This window comes from Argiope bruennichi, chromosome 8 (assembly GCF_947563725.1).
Source record: "Argiope bruennichi chromosome 8, qqArgBrue1.1, whole genome shotgun sequence".
NCBI lineage: Eukaryota > Metazoa > Arthropoda > Arachnida > Araneae > Araneidae > Argiope > Argiope bruennichi.
Window position 1 is genome coordinate 98,975,897 of NC_079158.1, and position 21,188 is coordinate 98,997,084.

The 21,188-nt window shown below is 29.8% G+C and overlaps 1 protein-coding gene across 1 annotated transcript; it reads right to left on the reverse strand.

The window, feature by feature from the left end:
- Positions 1-8,013: 8,013 nt before the first annotated feature.
- On the reverse strand, positions 8,014-20,050 carry LOC129980944 (carboxypeptidase N subunit 2-like). Its single transcript, XM_056091452.1, has 5 exons — positions 19,906-20,050; positions 17,604-17,991; positions 15,364-15,677; positions 12,827-12,975; positions 8,014-8,213 (listed from the first exon to the last, which is right to left on the reverse strand). The coding sequence occupies exons 2-5, from the start codon at positions 17,970-17,972 to the stop codon at positions 8,074-8,076; spliced, it is 972 nt and encodes a 323-aa protein (XP_055947427.1). The 5' UTR covers positions 17,973-17,991; positions 19,906-20,050; the 3' UTR covers positions 8,014-8,073.
- Between the last annotated feature and the right edge of the window lie 1,138 nt (positions 20,051-21,188).

Here is a 21,188-nt window from a genome sequence, read left to right on the forward strand (position 1 = left end):
GTTATTTGATGTTTTATTCTAATTTCAAAGCTATAAAGTGGTGGGATTATTTCCCCCTATTAAAAGTAGGAATTATTTAAATGTTAGCATTTTTTTTTCTTATTTTGAGTAGTGTTTTAAGTTAAATAATTGAAATTTTTTAAAACTTTTTATGATAAAAAAAATTTGTGCAGCCAGGGTTTTTATTTTCTTTAAAATACATTAACTCGAAGAAATATACGCTAGTATTTATTTATTATTTTATATTATGCTTCTATTTTTATTATTTGTTTTATTTTCCAAACCAGTTACCCCTCATTCATTAATTATCTCTTCTGTGCTTTTAACAACATGTATATTCTAAGTGAGAAAGTAATAAGACAAATAGTGCTTATAAATGATGTAACATAAAAAGTTTTAAGAGTTATTGTTTTTGCAAACGATTTTAACAGATCATGAGTTTAATGTAAACTCCAACGCAGAAGATAAAACAGATGATGATGCGAGTCTTACAACTAAGTATGGACTGATTTTCATAATTTTTTTTTAATTAGACAAACTATGCGATTAACAAAACAAAGAAACGATTGAAAAAAATAAAAAAAAATTAAGCACGCTTTTAGTTTAAATTTAAATATTTTCTATTACTTAGTTTCAATCATTTTGTTACTAGATAATCCATTTTAATAAATATTATGAAATCCTGAAATTAATTCCTTTTTAATTCATCCCAAATAAGCATCATTTGAATGAAATCAAATTTAATTGAATTATTCATAATTCAATTCCAAAAATAAAAAGATATCGTATCGAGTAGAAAACCGCATTAAAAGAAGTATGAAAACTTTAGTATATCATCAACAAAATGACACACCGATTACATAATTGTTTTATTACCTAATGAAACAAATAAACAAACAAAAAAGGGAGCGTTTAGGTTGAAACGTTTACGCAAACTCTCTAATAAAAGTGTTATCCGTCCAAAAGACTGGCTACCAAATTCCATCAGTCTAGCTCAAAACGTTTTTGTGTTGTTTTATTTACAGACAGACAGATAGACATAATTTTACCCAGCATGCATTGTCTCTCCGAACTTTCTTGCATAATTTCTAATAATTTTGAATTATCCCCTGTATGACATCGACGAATAATGATTAAGAATTAGTCTATTAAATTGCGATATTTGGTGAATTTATTTAGGGATTAATGACTGGTTAATACACAAACAGCAATAAGATACACGATTGTGTATTTTGAATACATATTTCAGAGCGATCTAAACTAAAATTCGACACAGAATTAAAATATTACATATCAGATTTCACACATTCAAGTCTTTGCGTTGTTAAATTATCGCGTTTACATGCTTGTGTCAGTACATGCTGACGGATAGTCAACCTTTGGAAGGATTTAGTTTCAAATTTGATGCATATTTGCACTTTAGATGTTGAATAGTTTTACTAAATTTTATTTATCCAACTCTCTTCGTTTCGCAATTGTAGTGTTAGTTTAACAATAGCCGAACAATTAGACAGACAGACTTACTTTGAATATATTTCGTTAAAAATTTGTTAACTGAGAATAAGGACTTACTAAATGCCATTTTCTAGTTCAAAGCTTTTTTTAGATATGGTGTTCGGAGACAGACAGACAAAATGTGCTTTTCGGAATCTGGGAGGTGTGTGGAGATTCACAAAAATCTGGAGTTCGATTTTCTTTTTTTATTTCGTAAAATTGTCTTTATATATTTCGTACAAGAGAATGTAAAATTAAATTCCCGAACTCGGGAATATCTGAAACTTGGAGACTCGTTAAAATCTCGAGTCCGGATTTTCTTTTTGTTATAATTCCAATATAATAAATTGGAATTATTTGCTCTTACATTTTTTCTCTTCGTATGCAAAAAAGTAAATAATAATAATAATAATAATAAATAGAGTAAATGAAGTAAAAGAGAACGAAAAGGGAATTATTTAACGTTAGGCGTTAAAATCCGTAAAACAAATAAGTTACAGAACGCTAAAATAATTTTTTTTAAACTTATGGAGTGTTATTGAAATAAAGATGAGCAAAATGTTACATTTAATATTGTACAATTTAATTTTGTTTTTTGTTTGCTGACAATCACGTCAAATATCTTTTTTTTTATTAGGATACATAGAACTTACTCTTACCTTGCAAGCTAGCTGATTCGGTGTAAAATAGAGAAATGATAAAAAATGAAGTTTAAATAGCTTTTTGAGCAATTAAAGAAATCCCAGATGGTGTCCAGATGCGATTTAAGATATAAATTAAATACATTCTCACACGTTCGCATAAAAAATATGGAAAATAAAATAGATTACATAATTCCATTACTAGGAGCGTGAAACAAATCTAGTTAAATAAAAGTGTGTAAAGAAGAAGATTCTAACAGTATTTTTCGTAATTAATAAAAAGAGGATACTTAATATTATATTCAGAAATTTCTTTTACTGCATTGTTTTCTCATTCATATTTCTGCTGATTTGACTGAATTACATAAATAGATCTGCATACAAAAATATACACAAAAAATTCATTTTAATATCTACATAACATTTTTATTTTCTATTTATATTAAAATTTATTGATATATCCAGCGTTTTTTGGTATCAAAATTGTTTCATATGTAATATTTCTAATATGAAGCTACTTTTGTAATAAATGTTGCCTAGAATGTTGCGTAGAATTAAACACAATTAAATTCAGATTTGAGAAGAAAGAAATCTTTATTCATCAAATACGAGCAATAAGAATTCACGTTATTAGCTTGAATTCAAGAATTCACGTGCCAGCAGCTTGGCAGCAACTTATATACAATTTAAAAATGAAACATTCAAATTACATTAATTTGCACAATTTACAATGAATTATACAAATTCACATATAATGAAATTCAAACATATATAATGCAAATAATCAATATTTTTCTGTTAGGGTCCAATCGTCCACTAATTAATCTGCAGCCAAAAACTCATTCTCTAGATCAAGACGCCACACTCAAACCTCATGAGAAGTGACATTATTATAATACACAAATCCTTTTATCTTCTCTAATATTTATCTGCCTTTATCGTTTGCTTTTAATTGAAATTAATTGAATCAAGCGATTTTTAAAAATCACCGGGAGATATTTTTCTTCAAAAGTTTATTAATATTTGTTATATCAGTAATATAACTTTTACTGATATATCAGTAAAACGTTGAAGCAAAAGAAAGATTGTCACTGTTTCAACGATTGACTTAAAATTTATTTAACCCTTTAAACGACCATTTTTTCTAGTCATATTATGTTAAAATACTTTTAGGCTTGAAATTAGAATAAGAAAAGGGATTCATTTAGCTTATTAGATAAATTTAATTTGATTAATTAATTAATTTGGTTAATTAATAATTAAGTGACAAATCAAGACACATCATTTTGTGTGAGAAAAAGAACTGAAGCATATAAGTTTCTGTCTTTCTAAAAAAATTTGTCAGAACTTATGCCAACCTACATAATTTCATACAAAGATTGATAAATTTGGTGGGAAGCATACTTCCCACGGCTTTAGAAAGTGTTAAAGCATGGTTAGATCACTTCTGACGTTGCCTCAAAACCCCGATTGCCAAAATAAGTATTAAAATAAAAAGTAAATTTGAAAAAATAATGGTATAGTATTACGAAATGTTAAAAATGAAACTTTTTGATAATTTGTAATTAATTAAATATTTTTTATTAATTTTTACACTTTGAAATGTTCTTAGTATTCCTTCCTGTGCCTTATATACTATATGTACAAAAACTAAATTGAATTCGCTTGATTGTTTAGAGGGAGATGTGGAACATACACTAATGAAGAAACAAGTTTGAGAAATTTCACGTTTTTTCAAGAATAAACCTCCAAAAGTAATATTTTTTCATTTAAACTGATATTTTCTAGTATAAATGTGGTGTAGAAGTTTCAAGGTGTCGTTTCATCCATTGTGAAACAATTTTCTAAACAAGCTGATACTACATTGACAAGATTATGCAATAAAAATAGATTTGCAAACTCTGCTGCACTTGCAAAAGAATAGAATGAATCCACATCTGTCATTGCCAGTCGTAGAACAGTTCTCAAGAGGCTCTGTGAACCCCCGCAGTTCCTGAATTATGGAATAAGTAATCTCTTCATTTACGGATATTGTACAGATGTTTTAGCTTTTCGGAAAATGAAAAAAAAAGTTAACATTTTGTGTTATTTATCAGTTATTTAAAGAATGGATAGAATTACAGCTTACTTTTTAGTTTAGAAAATGGATAATATATTACTTAATCTATGTGCATAATTTTAATTAAATCACTTGATAAAACTCTGAACCAATGGATTTTTACTTTGGATCTCAGTTTAGTAAAAAAGAGAAAGTCAAATTTTTTCAACCAAACGCTTCAATTTTTAAAAAACTGTGTCCTATAAATCGTATATTTTGGTTTTATAAATGTTTTTAAAAAACTTTTTATGCAAATATTTATAACATATAACTATTTCCGAAGGTTTATCAAAAAATTCATCCCGAACGTAGTCACATACAGGTGGTTATTAAAATAATGGAAACACCTGTGAATAAAAGTGACAATTTTGATTGCGCTTCTTAAGCATTAAAATATAATAGCCACCAGTTTTATTATAAATAGCAATGGATGTATTCTGGAAGTATGTGTTAGCTTTATTAAAGTATTGTATTTCTTTGATTTTTTTCAAAAACGTAAAATCTTGGACCTCTCAGATTTTTAAAGAGTCCAAATTCTATTAGCCCGTCCAGCTGGAATAAGTGTGACCGAAATATACCAACTTTTGGCGTTTCTAGAGATGCGATGTCTAAAATCATAACAGCATTCACACAGAGCTGTAAGACAAGCGCGGCGAAGCAAAATAGTGGTCTGAAAGAGTATCTCAGTGAAAGAGACCGACGGGTATTGAAGCAGATTGTAATGTCAAAAATGCGAACAACGGCTGCAAATGTGACCGCAAAGATCAATACCCTTCTGGATTCTCCTGTGTCAGTGATTATAGTTAGAAGGTACCTTCATAAACAGAACATTTATGGCAGAGCAGCAATTCCCAAGCCACCTGTTACAGATGTTAATGGTAAACGCCGTCTACAGTGGTGTCACACACAAAAACCTGGTCAAATGATAAGTGGAAGAAGGTAAAATGGTCTGACGAATCGAGCTTCACATTTTTCCCACAACAGGACAGGTGCACGCTTGTAGGACACCTGCACAAGCGTATGATCGAGATTTTCTCCTTCCAACTATCAAGCTTCGAGATGGATCTGTCATGATGTGGGTTGCCATGTCGTGGTTTTCTGCTGGACCAATCGAAACTCAGAAAGGAAGGATCACTGGGGTGAAGTATGGAGAAATTTTAGCTGACCAGATCCATCCTATAATGCAAACTTTGTTTCCTGCAAGAGATGGAATTTTCCAGGATGATAATTCAAATCCATACAGCGAGACTTGTTCAATCATGCTTTGATGAACCCGAGGAAGAAATTAAACATTTGCCTTGGCCCGCACAGTCACCTGACCTCAAAACAATTGAACCTGACGGTCTATTTTAGAGCGTTCAATACGGAATATCCTCCACCAACATCTCCCCCAGAACTTTCACAATATCTCCAGGAAGAATGGTACAATATTCCTCTAAATACTATTCAACACTTCAATTCCAGAGGCGGTCCTACACCATACTAATAAAGGATTCTTTATAAATCTGAGGTGTTCCCATTATTTTGATAACCACCTGTACCTTAATGCTTTAACTGTAAATTTAAAATTATAAGTTCATTAATTCCATGAAAGAGTCAGACCTACCACTGTATGCGACGGGTCTAAGATAACATAAAATATTCATTGTTGTTTTTTAATTGAAACTTGAAAACTTTATTAAAATACTTTTTATATTTTAAGAATACAAAATATGCCAAACTATGCAATAATGTATATAAAACTGTATCGCATTGATTTCACGTATATTTCTATGTTTTATGTGGTGTTTTTTTTGTATACAAAGTAGGTAAATAAAAAAAATAACTATTATAAAATTCATTCGAGATTTTGACGAGTTTTAATGTTTCAAATCTCACCCCGAGAATGAACCCCCCCCCTTTTTTTTGGAAAAATATCTTTCTTTCTGTCAATATGTCGTTCTGCCAATCTATGAGCATTTATTCAAAAACATATTCAGTTACAAGGTGAAAATTTGATATGTTCTCTTCCCACCGAATATGTATTTTCTATCAAATTTTGAACGAAATCCATGTTCAGAGAACTTGTGGCAGTCTGAGTACAGACAACACAATACGTTCAAAACGTAAAGGGGGTGGAGGTATAAAATTTAATGCAAAGATTTAGCACCTAAAGTGTTTTTTTGTTTTTTTTGTCGTGTGACTATTTAAGTCAAATTTTTGCGCAGTAGCTTCTGAGGGTAACGCCCCCTGAGCACCCAAGGGCAGAAGTCTGACCCTAAAGTGTATATCAACATTTAAATCAAATCTGTTAAAGGGTTGACCACTTATTTTTCTGTATATTCTATGCATAAAAACGCGATAACATACAAAGGGAACAATTTAGATAGACAAAAATTGTTATGTGATCTTAATGCTCTGTATCTGGTCTGCAAAATAGTAATTCTGTATCAAGCTGTGCTTTCGGTCGGTCTAAAAAGATTAAGCATTCAAAAGAATGCTTAGTTCGATTTAGACTCTATTATAAGTCAGTCTTTTTAACTAAATCCGTTAAAGAGTTGACCATCTGTATCTCTGCATATTCTATGCATGCAAACGGGATAGCTCAAAAACAGTAATTCTGTGTCTATCATGTAAAATTGTAGTTCTGTATCAAGTTTTGCTTTCGATTCGGTCTACAAAATCAAGTATTCTTTGATCTAGGCATCCAAAAGAATGCTTGATTTGATTTTGATTCTATAATTAGTCGATATCTATAACGACTTTTAAACTAAATCCGTTAAAGGGTTGCCCATCTGTATTTCTGCATATACTATGCATGTAAACGGGATAATTCAAAAAAGTAATTCTGTGTCTATCCTGTAAAATTGTAGTTCTGTATCAAGTTTTGCTTTCGGTCGGTCTTCAAAAAGAAGCATTTTTTGGTCTAGGCATCCAAAAGAATGCTTGATTTGATTTTGATTCTATAATTAGTCGATATCTATAACGACTTTTAAACTAAATCCGTTAAAGGGTTGCCCATCTGTATTTCTGCATATACTATGCATGTAAACGGGATAATTCAAAAAAGTAATTCTGCGTCTATCCTGTAAAATTGTAGTTCTGTATCAAGTTTTGCTTTCGGTCGGTCTTCAAAAAGAAGCATTTTTTGGTCTAGGCATCCAAAAGAATGCTTGATTTGATTTAGATTCTATAATAAGTCGATATCTATAACGATTTTTAAACTAAATTCGTTAAAGGGTTAACCATCTGTATTTCTGCATATTTTATGTATGCAAACGGGATAACTCAAAAAAAGTAATTATGTATCTATCCTGTAAAATTGTAGTTCTGGATCATGTTTTGCTTTCGGTCTATCTAAAAAGAATAGGCATCCAAAAGAATGCTTAATTCGATATATACTCCATAATAAGTTGATATCTATAACGAATTTACAATAACTACAATCTATATAATCTTTTAATATCTATAACTCAAAAAGGCAACAATTTAGATAAAAGAAATTTGCCATGTGATCTTGTTGATCCATACAATTGTAGTTCTGATCAATTTTCGGCTTCAGGCGATCTAAAAAGAATTGGCATCCAAAAGAATGCTTAATTTTCTTTGTTATATTCAGAAGCACAAAGCATTCATGTGTTGAGTTCTGAAATTACATGGCAAGTTTTCGTTCCTTTATATGAAATTCTATCCTGAAGTTTATCCATTAAAGAGTAAAAAGATTTGCATGAAGTTTATGTGGATAGAACTGTATGAATAAATGATGGTACACTTAAATAATTTTAATCAATGATCCTTCAATATCAGTAACACAATTTTATTGCAGATTAAGAACGAAGGATGTCAGTAGAGGAATAACAATCACTGTCCTTTCCTTTCAATGAAGTCATCTAAATCCACGCCCTGTTTGTCTTCAGGTCCATGACAAGTGCCAAAAATTGTAAGATCATTCTTTACATGGAACAGCCATTTCATTGTAGAATCACACTCGATAGGGTTACCTGTATTAAAAGATAGAATTTATTAGTAGTATCTCAAGAGCTTTTTATATATTTGAATTTATTCATAAAATTTGTCGTTTTAATTTGGTTTTATGTCATTAATTGTATCTAGAATTGATATTTTCATTCTTTTATTTAATTATTATTATTATTTTACAGTTTACTTTAGTTTAGTTATATTCACGTCCTGTTTAAAGCAATACTAAGGCTATTTTGGGACGGGCCTCGCAATTTTGAACCACAGTCAGATGACGAGGACTACACCTGAGCTGGCAACCACCTCACCAGACCGCACCACACCAGCGGGAGGACGTTTGGCCATGACGGATTAAACGTACAACAGACCCCTTTACACGACGGAATCGGGTCCTGAATCTGAAACCCTCCGGTTCCGAGGCCGAGACCTTACCACCAGGCCACAATGGCCAATATTATTTTTAAGAAATATTAGTCAGTAAATGTTGAATTCCACTTGAAAAAATGATACAGATAATGCCATAAGTTTGGCGATAATTGGAATCTTCTTGCCTTATTTATATAAAAAAAAATAATGTTATAAATTTCAAATAGAGTTATTAGTTACTTTCCCGCATACGAACACAATTTAGGTAATTTAATGCGATAATCAAAATCTATGATCTACTAATTTGAATAAATTTTGATATTTTAGTCTTCAGATTCCAAAAGAAAAAAAAAATTTATTTATACATGTGAATATATAAATAATATGTTATACATTTGAAGGAGGAAACTAAAAGAACAATAATGAAATTTAGCATATCTCTCTAAACCAAATATGTTAAAGGGTAAAAAAGGCATTTATTATGTGTTTTTTCGAAAAGCATAATAAATGATTTTAAACAAGTGTTGAACTCTCTTCCGAGGAATATGTTATATATATTGCAATTGAAATAAGGAATTCGGTTAATATATTTAACTACCAGCTATTTTTCAGTCTAATCGTGGAAATTATTCATAATGAATAGTTATCAGTTGCTACTAATGCTAATTAAGGATAATATTAATAATAACCCACTAATCATCTTGACCATAGAATATACATTTTAACATGAAATTCTTTACATATTTGCGTATTGTCAGTAAATTGTATCATGTAGCATGTAAACTGAAAGTTTTTCAAATCGTTCCACATGAATATCACATTTCAAAATTTTATATTTTTAATTAAAATTCTTAAATTAATTTTAGATTTTTAATTAATTTTCTTAAAATCTTCTGAAAATGCTACATTACAAATCCATTTTTACGTCACTTTAAAAGTCCTTAAATAATTGAATATATATTATAATTGAATATTGAATATATCAATCACAGCATTTTAGCCTTTATAATCACACCATTGGTAAATTAAGAATTCGCACGGTATATCTATATCAAGATTAATTGTTGAAATTCCACCCTGTCAAACCTTATAGAAGTAACTCCATCTGTTACCTATTTATTTTGATATCATTCTGATTTCTTCAATGGATATATAAGATAAACTAGTTTTAAGCAAAATTAAATAAAAGAATATTCACATTTGATTCATTTAAATAATTGGTATAATTAATTTTTTTTCATTCATAAGCTAAAACAATCTGTTAATCAGAATTCGAGTTATTAATTTATTTGTAAAAATTTGCATTCATTTCCTTAATTCTTATAATTTGTTAGTTCTCAGACAAAATCTGTCTACTTCTGACAAAATCTGTCTAATTTCTTATAATGAAAAAATGCCATGGCTGTAAATCTGAATATGGATATTAAATTTTTATTTCAACTATTTAATCAAAATTAAACTGACGATTTTTACTTTCTAGTATATGTAGTATAAAGAAAATATAGTAATCGTCAAAAGAAAAAAAAAATCGAACTCGAGATTTTGACGCGTATCCACGTTTTAGACTTCAAAAAACACATTTTTGAAAAATGTCCATCTGTCTGTCTGTCTGAGACAAAGATAAATGAAAACCGCTATAAGCTAGATGGTTGAAATACAGTCTTCACACCAAATTCGATCAAATTTTGAGTAAAATCTGTTCAGAGGAAGTCCATCTATCCTGTTTTTGAATGTAAGTTAACACGATAACTACAAAACGAAGAGAGCTAGATAGGTAAGATTTCGTACACAGATTTAACATCTGTAGTGTAGACATTTGTCAAATTTTGAACCAAAACCAACATTGTGTTGACTGTCCATCGGTCTCTACTTTCATAAATATGTAAACGAGATAATTAAAAAACGCAATGACTTACATAAATCTAATTATCTATGAGATTTTGTGACAACACGTGCATTTTTTGCTTCGAATCTTTGTTTCAATCGATTGAGAAAAACGTGTCTAAAGCGCAAATTGGATTTTCGAATACTTTTAACCGCATGCTAAGGATTAGTTACTAAATAATTTGCCAAGGATCACACGACAGATTCAGTAAAAATGTTAAATTTATGCCTAAGGTTACTATTTTGCAACTTTTTTAAACCAGTACTTTGCAAAGCTTTGTCCGGCATGACAAGTTTATTAAAGAGTATGCCAGAATGTTTTAGGGAGACTACTCCCTCTAGTTTATCATGGTTTACATTACCTTACCTTACCGCATGCTAAGGATTAGTTACTAAATAATTTACCAAGGACCACACGACAAATTCAGTAAAAATGCTAAGTTCACGCCTAAGATTAATATTTTGCAACTATTGTAAACCAGTACTTTGCAAAGCTTTGTCCGGCAATACACGTTTATTAAAGAATATGCCAGAATGTTTTAGGGAAACTACTTCCTCTAGTTTATCTTGGTTTACATTAAACTATTTTTATAATAATTATAACAAATGAATCAATAGGTATAGGGAAAATATAAAATTCAGAGTACAAACTATTAGGGAATGTAGAAATTAAGCACAAGGGACCATACAGGAAATCTGACCAGATATGCACGAATAAGCTACGGGATACACAAGGATAAAGAACTAGTAAGGTAATACATTCTTTTTATTGCCTACAGTTTACATTTGTACAGCTAGCTAATTACCCTTTACAGTTCACTTCGATTATATATATATATATTTCGGAAATATCCGAATTTTTTGGAAATTTCCGAAAGATTTCGTTAATCGAAGTGAACTGTGAAGGGTAAGATTTTCGGATATTTTGTTTCATTGATCAATATATTTCATCGAAATTGTTCTGCATAAGTCGTTGGAATTGTAAATGCAATGGTCAATGACAGCAACCTCTAATTCACCACGTTAGCGTTTCCGTTTATACTTCCCAATGTGGTTTTGTGCTTCCTTTCCCCTGTAAGATTTCGTGGGTTGAATTTTGAATCCACTACATAATATCAACCCTTTTTATCGATATTTAACCCTTAACTGGGGAGGTGAAATTTTAGAACTTAACTGGAGAGGTGCTGTCTACGAGTGTGCATTTCATTTACACTCAAATTAAATTTTCTAATGAATGTATTAGTATGAAAAACTACCAATATATTGTCACGTAGATACTCTAGTGTGGAACTCAATGACACACGTAAGAAGTAGAGCTAAACCAATTTATTAACTCAACTCAGAACTCAGTGACTGACGGATTTTTCTTGATATCTAGATATGTTTTAGAAATTTTTCAAAATATATTATCATTGAAAAAAGTAAATGCGTTGGAACATACATTTTCTTCTCAAATTGCATGTTACAATACATAATATTATTGGAAAAACATATTACTTTTTATTTTTTAAATCATATCTAATTTTACAGTATATGAATGTATATAGAAGACAATATAATGTAAAATTCAACAATTATATGAAAACGAAAAAAAATGACAATGGGTAAAATTGGCTCTTTTTTTATTGGCTTATGTGGCTTTCATAACACTGTTTTCTATGGCATTTTAAACATACAAGTTAAGAACTAGTATAAAAATCAACCTATAAATTATGTGTATATATATATATATATATATATATATATATATATATTGGTATGTTAATATATTTTATAAATTTTTCAAAATACATTATCACGAGAAAAATTAATTATGTTTGAGCATGCTATAAAGTTCGCATCAATTGAATGCGAACTTTCATTGAAAAACTATTCTGTACAATTTTCCTTATCACTAAAATCACTTTCTGCTTCATTTAAAAGTGTCAGGAGCACTGCTTCATTATAGGATCAGTAAAGTGGATGATATTTCGGGGCCCAAGTTTTAGCGCCATCTGCTAAGCCTTGTTCATCACTGGGACACTAACAGAGAGGTGCGGCCCTAGAGACCATGCTCAAATAAATAATTGAATTATTTTAAAAAGCATCCGCTGAAATCGGTTGAAAAAGTGCACGTGTATTGAAGGTCACAAAACAGGAAGCTACTGGGTCAATCCATTCAATTGAGCTAAAAATAGAATAGGGGTGACCGAAAATCCATCGCTAGCGGTCTCACAGACCGCACGTCTCCAGTTAAGGATTAATATGACTAATTACTAGATCTGTGACAACTATTGTACTATCAGGGGCCTGATCTGAAAGTAAGCAGAAATATCAATCACTGATACAGATTGCTATACATCAGTCAATTAAATCTTTTTCTTCGTCATTTTGGAAAAACACTCACCTCTAACATCTAAAAGCTCAAGCTGAGACAAGATTTTTTTGAAGACCCTTTCAGGTAAGCGTGCAAATCCGTTGTTAGTCATAGCTAGAATCTTCAATGCAGGCAAATCATCAAAGAAATCATCAGGAAAACTACTGAGGGCATTGTTGCTGAAATAGTGATTAAACATTTTCTTCATTTAGAAAATAATATTAAAATAGTAGCATATAATAGTACAAATGAAAACTTTCAATGATAATTCATTAATAGTTTCCAGGAAAAATAATTTATGACGATATATAAGAAGATATTGCCTGTATACTGGACACCATATCATCTCTGACGATATTAATAATAATGGAGATATTAATGTCCTCATTAATATCTCTAGAGATATTAATGAGAACATTCTACATTGAGAAAAAAAATTTCTGCTGAACAGATAGCTTAACACTGAATAGTAAAAAAGCTAGATTCTAAGTTGAATTATCAAAAATGTCTTAAATTCTTTTAATTATTTAATTATGTATTTTAATTATATAATATAATTGATGATTTTATAATTTCGAAATATCTAATATCTTCCTAAGAGATCGAATTTTAAGCATTTTATCCAATAGAATTAAACATTCAAAGTTAAAATTTTTATTTTAACGTGATTGAGGAACGTTAATAAGATACTATCAATATATTCATTCTTTATACATTTTTCTACCTATATATAAATTATTTTAACACATTCTTTATCATCAGGATGATTTCTAATTGCTTATTGGCTCATTTATCTCCGAGATTAGGTTACTTGTAGGGCTGGATGATGTCGGAACTTCATCATCGCGATATATCGTTCAACACATATTGATATTTTTCGTTATATCGTGGTATCATTATTTGATTATAGCAATTATAAGTTATAAATAGCATCGCTTCACATATTGACTGATCAGAACGACTCCAAATAAAAGAAAGTTTTAATTTATATAATAAAAATATTTTTTTTCTTTTGAATAAAAATAATTAGAAATTAATTTTGTTAAAACCCATTTCATAAAGTGCGTCAATGCCAAAGCAGTATCGGCATATTACAATTTAAAACATTGTGTTTAAAACAGGTATTATTTTATATTTTGTAGTATTTTGCGTTTAAAACAAGTATTTTTATTATATCGTATTCTATTAGAATCTGGCATTATTTATAGAAATATTAACAAAAATTTTATATGAAGGTCAATAAAAATGAAGAGCAACAAAACATAAGCACTAACTGCTAACCAAAACGAAATCGGAAACGCAAATTGTAATTAATCGATTTATTGTGAACTATTATTCATGATCATGATTTCGATATATCGATATTTTTCGAAAACTGGCATCGAAAAATCGATTTTTTTCGATAAATCTGAAATCGGCAAAGGCTTAGTTACTGGTTGCATTCAACTGTTATAACCACTTGAAGTACCCTAAATTCAAGTCTCATTACCAAGGACTCAAGAAAAATAGTTCAAATGAATGATATTTTTTTCGTGCTCAAGTGATATTTCAAAAAATTTGCTCAAATTTTATAAAATTAAATATTTTTTAGATTTTTACTTATTCCTGACTTATTTATTTATTTTTTACTTATTTATTTATTTCAGATTTAAAATTTATTCCTGATCTAATAAAGTCATCATTATGTTTTTATCGCTCTTAAAAATATTTATAATTTTCTTATTTACCTTCTCATTCTCAGGTTAATAACTTTTTATTTAAGCGCGAAAAATCAGTGTCAAGACTTCCATTTCCACCCTTTATCCGGTAATCTTCCAGATGTTTCAAGACCTATTCTAAATTGTCTATTCAAAAACTTAAAACAATAAACGGTTTTTCACATTTTGCTAATTTTTTTGACGTTTCATTGATCTACCATTGATTGTTCTGATCCTTTCAGACCAAGTATTCAAGTGTCCCTTCAGACCAAAATATTTTATGGAAAATTTTAGCGATCATTAATCCCACTGGTAGCCAATGGCGGCTATTAACAATAAACGAATATATCAGCATATCTTATACATTAGGCATCTCAAACTAATTCTTGATTAAGAGGAGATTTCTAGATAGTTTCAAACAATTTATTTGAAAGCTTGAAAATATATTCTTTCAGGATTGATTCGATAAAAAAAAATTATTTACGTAAATAATCATAAATTGACTACTCCGTCCTGCAGGAAGGTACATGGAAAAACTTGAACGACCAGACCGCCGCATCAGCAACACTGGCGGGAACTGCAGTTGAATCCTAAGAATTGTACCGGCCATGGTACAACTCTTCCCTAAGGAGGTATGGCTGACCATCGACGGGAGGAGTCAGACCCCTACCCTCTTTTCGTGTACCCACAAGGGTGGCGAGAATTAACCATCATTACGAAAACTTTTCCTTCTCAATTACGAGGTGCCCCCCCCGGTGGAATTCTTTATGTAAGTAAGGATTCATGAGCCAAACATTTTTCTGACAAATTTAATCATTTCTGTCTTTTAATAAAAAGTCAAAATTATTTTTATTTTGTTAGCAAACTTACTCTAGTTCCAGATTTTCTAATCTGTTGGCGGGTCTTGGCAGCATGCTTCTTTTGACTGGTCCGAACCTGTTACCATGCAACTCTAATTTATCCAGGTTGACAAGATTAGCAAAGGCTCGATCACCTATTTTCTCTATTCCGTTATTGGACAAGACAAGATCGGTCAGTGAGGCTGGACCCCTTGCGAACCAGTCATCACTCAATTCGGTGATAGCATTGTAAGACAAGTCCAGACTTGTCAATCGTCGAAGATGACTCAAATCGAGTTTTGTGCGCTGGTTCTCTTCATTAAAGCTCGCGGTTATAACTAAACTCTAAGGGAGAAATAAAAGAAAGAGGAAATATTTAAAACATGAATGATAATCAAAAATATCGTATATCTGCATGAAATAAAAAAGTTTTAATGCATTTTAAAGTTTAAAGGAACAATTTTTAATTCATTTGGAAAATAATCTAATTATTTAAAGAAGTTATAGAAATATGTATTTTAACACATTAGTTTTTCTTTGACATTTGATTACCTTTCTGTCTAAACTCATAATTATTTTCTAAAGATTATGTGAAGGATTTTTACGCTTATCAGAAAATATCTTTTCACAGGAACTATTTTTACACTATCTTAAAATTCAAATATATATACATATATATTTTAATGACATAAATTCCGTTTCTATACTATGTTTCTCTATTTTGATTAATTTTTGAAAATCAATTTAAACGCAGTTTTTAATTATTCTTTTTTCTACCTAAATATCAAAATATTTAATTACTAAATCACATCTTTCACCTCCCCCCCCACACACACACTTTTAATAGGATTGAAGTTAAATTCCTTTTTCAGGGAAGGTGGAAATTTTTATTTTTGGATTATTTCAATTTATAATCATTATTTTAATATGGACATGTAATAATATATTTTTGAAAACGATCATATAAAACACTTAATGTGACTCTACTATTGCCAGAGTCCTTCAAAAGACACGCAGAGAAAATCAAGCAGTACTTAAAATGGACGGTATCATGTGAGTATAAGAAGAAAAAAAATGCAAAATAAACAATTTTTCTAGCTTTTTGTTCCTAATCATGGACTCTACCTTAGACTAGCCATGTATATATTTATTGTTTTTCCTGTTTATTATTTTAAGTATTTTTCATTTGTTTATTTATATTTTTCTGTTTGCTTTAAAGTTGTTTTATTTTCTTATTTTTCTGTTTTCTAAGTCTAAATTTCCAAGATTCAGAGAATCTTCTGAATAACTCCATGCGACGTCAGTTCCTACTGGAAAGTTAAATAAACGTGAGGAGTTCAAACAAGTGAACTCCTCATAAAATCCTTTAAATTATTGAGGCAATCAAGTGTTGTTGCTAATGCGGCCACTCTTAGTTTATCAGTGATTGACTATATTTTGGCGTTGTTAACTTCTACAAATGTTTTTGAGTACATTAAGGCTGTATTTATAATGTGGGCTTCATGTTTTCTGAATTATTTTTGGAATAGAACGAGTTATTTGGTTATACAAATTATTGGACTACAGTCATCATACACCAAAAAAATTATTATCGTTGTTGTTTCTTATGGCACTTGCCATAGGCAAGCCCGCTGTTCGAAGACAGCCGATTTAAGCCTGAGGGTGAGCGCCTCTTGTTTCTATAATAGCGCCATCTAGGGCCAAGAGAACGACTTAGCTACATACACGTCACAACCCTTTTTACGTGGCGGAGTTCATTCACGCATTTCATTCACTCAACCACAGATCGTAATTTAGACCTGAATCAGAGAACGATCACCCCTGATCCAGTACCCCCCAGTGGTATTATTCTTGACATGGAGGACATTGAGACCACGACAGATTTAACGCGCGTCAGCCACCAAGCACACGGGGAATCTTCGGCCGCCGGGGCTCGAACTCGCAACCTGAGGGACGTGAACTCGACGCTCTACCAACCAGGATATCCCGGCCCATGATTATCATATCAACAGAGAACAGATACAAGAGAATGGAGCCAGAGGAACAGTTAGTATAAGATAAAATAAGCACCAATGCTCAAAATTCATCACCAACTGACATCTGTATATAACCTTGTTTGTTCCCAAAATATTAAGTTCATGTGAGTGGATAATTATTTGATCTTAATTGTGTCATATCCTATACCAAATTTTGACTAGTTTCTTATTTTTTAAAGAAATTAATTTTAGTGACCGTATCATATTTTTAAGTCTAAAAAAATTTTTAACTTACTTCCAAAGTATCTTCCAAACCAGCCAAAGCCACCTGCCCTTGCGGTGCAAGACTATTCAATTCGCAGTGGGAAATGTCCAGTTTCACCACATTCCAACCATCGAAAAGTCTGGATGGCAAGGTACCTAGGTTCATTTCATCCAGTTGGACTTCAAGCTTGCTATTAGTATCAAACAGGCGTAGAGCATCGTTCAATTCATCTAGAGTAGAACCACTGCATGAGAGCTCGAGGTCCACTTCTTCGTCCATGTATTCATCATCACACAAGCAGGAAGTTGGTAAACGATCAGAGTCTGGACATCTGCTTGACAAAGCAGGGAGTGCCACGCCCAGGAGCAGCAAAAGCAATGTGCAGATCTTCGTGCGCATGATGGGAGAATTGTTGTATCTAGAGAAATCGTAGCACTTCTTTATGATTCTTACATATTTCTTTTGTTTAACAGGTTAACAAATTTTTAAAAGGGTTAACCACATTTTTAAAACTTAGCATTGCATTTTCCTAATAATTCCTCCTTAAATAATGATTAATATAACAATTCTCAGTCTTCCAGTATTTAATATTTGCTGTCTGTATTGTATCTTACTTTTAATCTTTTTTAAATGCTTGACATAAAATTTCTATATGTTTTATTTAAATACTAGTTTCTAGTTTTTGGAGTAATGCCGAGCTTCAGTGCCGATCTCCTTTTTTTTTTTTTTTTTTTTTTTTTTGCTCAGTAATTTGATTTTAATTTTAGCTCTTTTTTTTCCCCTCGCTTACGATATTTTGAGAATCACTGATAAAGAATAAATTCTAGTTTTAATATTACAAATTCGCAGTTAAAAAAAATATAAATTGCATATTTTAAATTATGTTATATTTATAAAGTTCTCAGTTGTTTAAGTGATGCCGAACTAAAAAAATATAAATTGCATATTTATTTTAAATTATGTTATATTTATAAAGTTCTCAGTTGTTTAAGTGATGCCGAACTTTCGTTTATTCAAATCTTAACCTTCCTTTTTTTTTTTCACTGAAATTTTGATGTTATACTGAATTTTAGTTTTTTTCTTTGTTTGTTTGTTTTTCCTTTCCTTTCTTTTTTTTTTTTCATGCTCTCGTTTTCGATTTCCTTTCTCTTTACCATATTTTGAGAATTATAGGTTTAAATAATAAATTCTCGTTTTAATAATTACACATTTTTCGTTAAAAAAGAAAAAAAAATGCAAATTTTGAATTATTCTAGTTTTTTAAATTTATGTCTCGCACGTATTTAAAGATTAATTTATATCCAATTCTATTTATAGATAAATTATGTAATCCAGAAGAAAAATTAACGATTTATTAGTATAAACATCATGAAATCTTGGAAGCTTTCTCTTAAATTCATTAACATCAGACATCATTTAAATGCAATTAAATGTAATTAAATAGACGGATTTATCAAAAATTTAATCCAGAAAATATTAAAATACTGTATTTCCCTCCGAAATGTAAAAGTTATGAAATTTATAAGCTTTAATGCATTATTAAATGAGTCATAAATCGATTATACATTTTTATCATTACAAAATGAAGTAAGTAAAAGAAGGGGAAAAAATAGCGAATCTTTCGCTATTCGCTAAAAAATAGCGACTCTTCGAATATTTCTTGCAAACTCTCTAATAAAAATATATTCCTTTCAACCCTTCCGGAAATAAATTCGAAGGTCTTGAGCAAGACCGTGAAAGTTGTCATGCTCAGATTTTTATTTTCTAAGTATCAACCATGAGCATATTTATGATTCATAGTACAAAAAGCTTCATGTGCTTTTTTCTCTTAAGTTTCTTCCTATTTGTATTATATGTTTATTTGCTCTTAAGATACTTCTCTTAATATACGAGAAAACAAAAATTAAACCTAAATAAAATTTTTAAAAATTAAAGCTAAATGAAATTTTAAAAAACTGTTTGAAGAAAAGAAGAGAAAAAAAAAAGAACGAATTTAACGTTAAAAACCTGTTAAAGGAGCAAATTATAGAATAATAATTACAGAATAATTTTTTAAAGAAACTACAGAATATTATAGAAATAAAAAAGCAAAATGTTTCAATTAACACAAACTTAAGTTTACATAATCGTTAACAACCGCATTAAAAATCTACAGAATAATTATATAAATCTCCTGAATAATTTTTTTAATATATATGGTGTGTTATAGAAACAAAGATGAGAAAATTATTTCATTCGATATCGTATAATTTAATTTTGCTTTATCATTAACAATCGCATGAAACAGTAAAATGCCTGTCTTTTTATTAAGACATATAGAAAGTACTCTTACCTTGCAAGCTGGTTGATATGGAGTAAAATAAGATGATAAAATATGAAGTTTAAATAGCGTTTTGAAGAATTTCAGATTTAAGAAATCGCAGATGTTTTCCAGATGTGATTCAAGATATAAGTTATATGCACTTTCACACGTGCACGTAAAAATAAGATTTCAAAAACAGAACATCATTAAATGAATGAAAAATATATTACATAATTCCGTGATTTGGGATTTGAAACAAATCTAGTTAAATAAAAGCATATAAAAAAATAAAGGTTCTTTTACAATATATATTCATAATTAAAACTTTAATTGCCGATTCAAGTATATGTATAGTAAAAAGAACTAACAGGTTGTTTAACATTATATACGAAAAAGTTCATTTTTGTCGTTTTATTGAGATATCTCTATCGTCGCTGACAGATTTTTATGAACAGATTTTCTATATTCGAAAAAATATTTATTTGAATACCTATTTAACATTTTCCTCTTCAATTTATATTACAACTAGTTCATATAACCGTCGTTTCTCAAGATTCATATCATTTTATGTGTAATATTTTTAACGTAAAGACTATATTTATATAAAATATTATAATATAAAAATCTCTTTATCGTCTGAAATGTTTTTCGCCTTTTTATCGCCTGTTTTGAATTAAAATTATAATATCAATTGAACCAGACGATTTTTAAAAATCATCAGCAGCTGTTTTTCTCCATACGTTTTGATCACAAAATGAAGTAAAAGAAAGATTGGCTTTATGTGGTTGACGTAAGGTTACTAAAGCCTGATTAAATAATTATTTTAAACTTTAGCCCCCCCCCAAGAAAAAAGATTGACAATATAACTATTAAATGGGAAAAAAAATGCAAAGTGTAAAAAAGGCAAAGTTTTTTGTGAATTTATAATTAATTGAATATTTATTTTATTAATTTTTGTGCTTTAAAAATTTATCAATATTCTTTCTCATGTTTTATGTAATAAGTGTGAAAAATTTAGATGAAACTGACCTAGTTTTTAAAGGGATGTTGAACATACCTACATACAAACATGGCTTCAATGACTTGTTTGTATTAGAATAATAGAAAATATTCAGTGCTTTCTATTGAAATTTTATTAAAATCTCTTTTATATTTTAGAAAGATAAAATATGCCAAAAATATGAAATAATATGTATTGAGCTATCTCAATTGAATTTCTTGTAGATATTTAACTTCTTGAACACGAAGTATGTAAACAAAAACAGCTAGATGGATTAAACTTTATATTGTCTTTCCACAAAATTTGTCGATTT

Coding starts and splice junctions, on each gene's coding strand:
- LOC129980944 (XM_056091452.1), bottom strand. CDS start 17,972: ATGCGCACGAAGATCTGCACATTGCTTTTGCTGCTCCTGGGCGTGGCA. Junction 15,678..17,603: donor GTTTGGAAGATACTTTGGAA/GTAAGTTAAAAA, acceptor TTTCTCCCTTAG/AGTTTAGTTATAACCGCGAG. Junction 8,214..12,826: donor TGAGCTTTTAGATGTTAGAG/GTGAGTGTTTTT, acceptor CTTTTAATACAG/GTAACCCTATCGAGTGTGAT.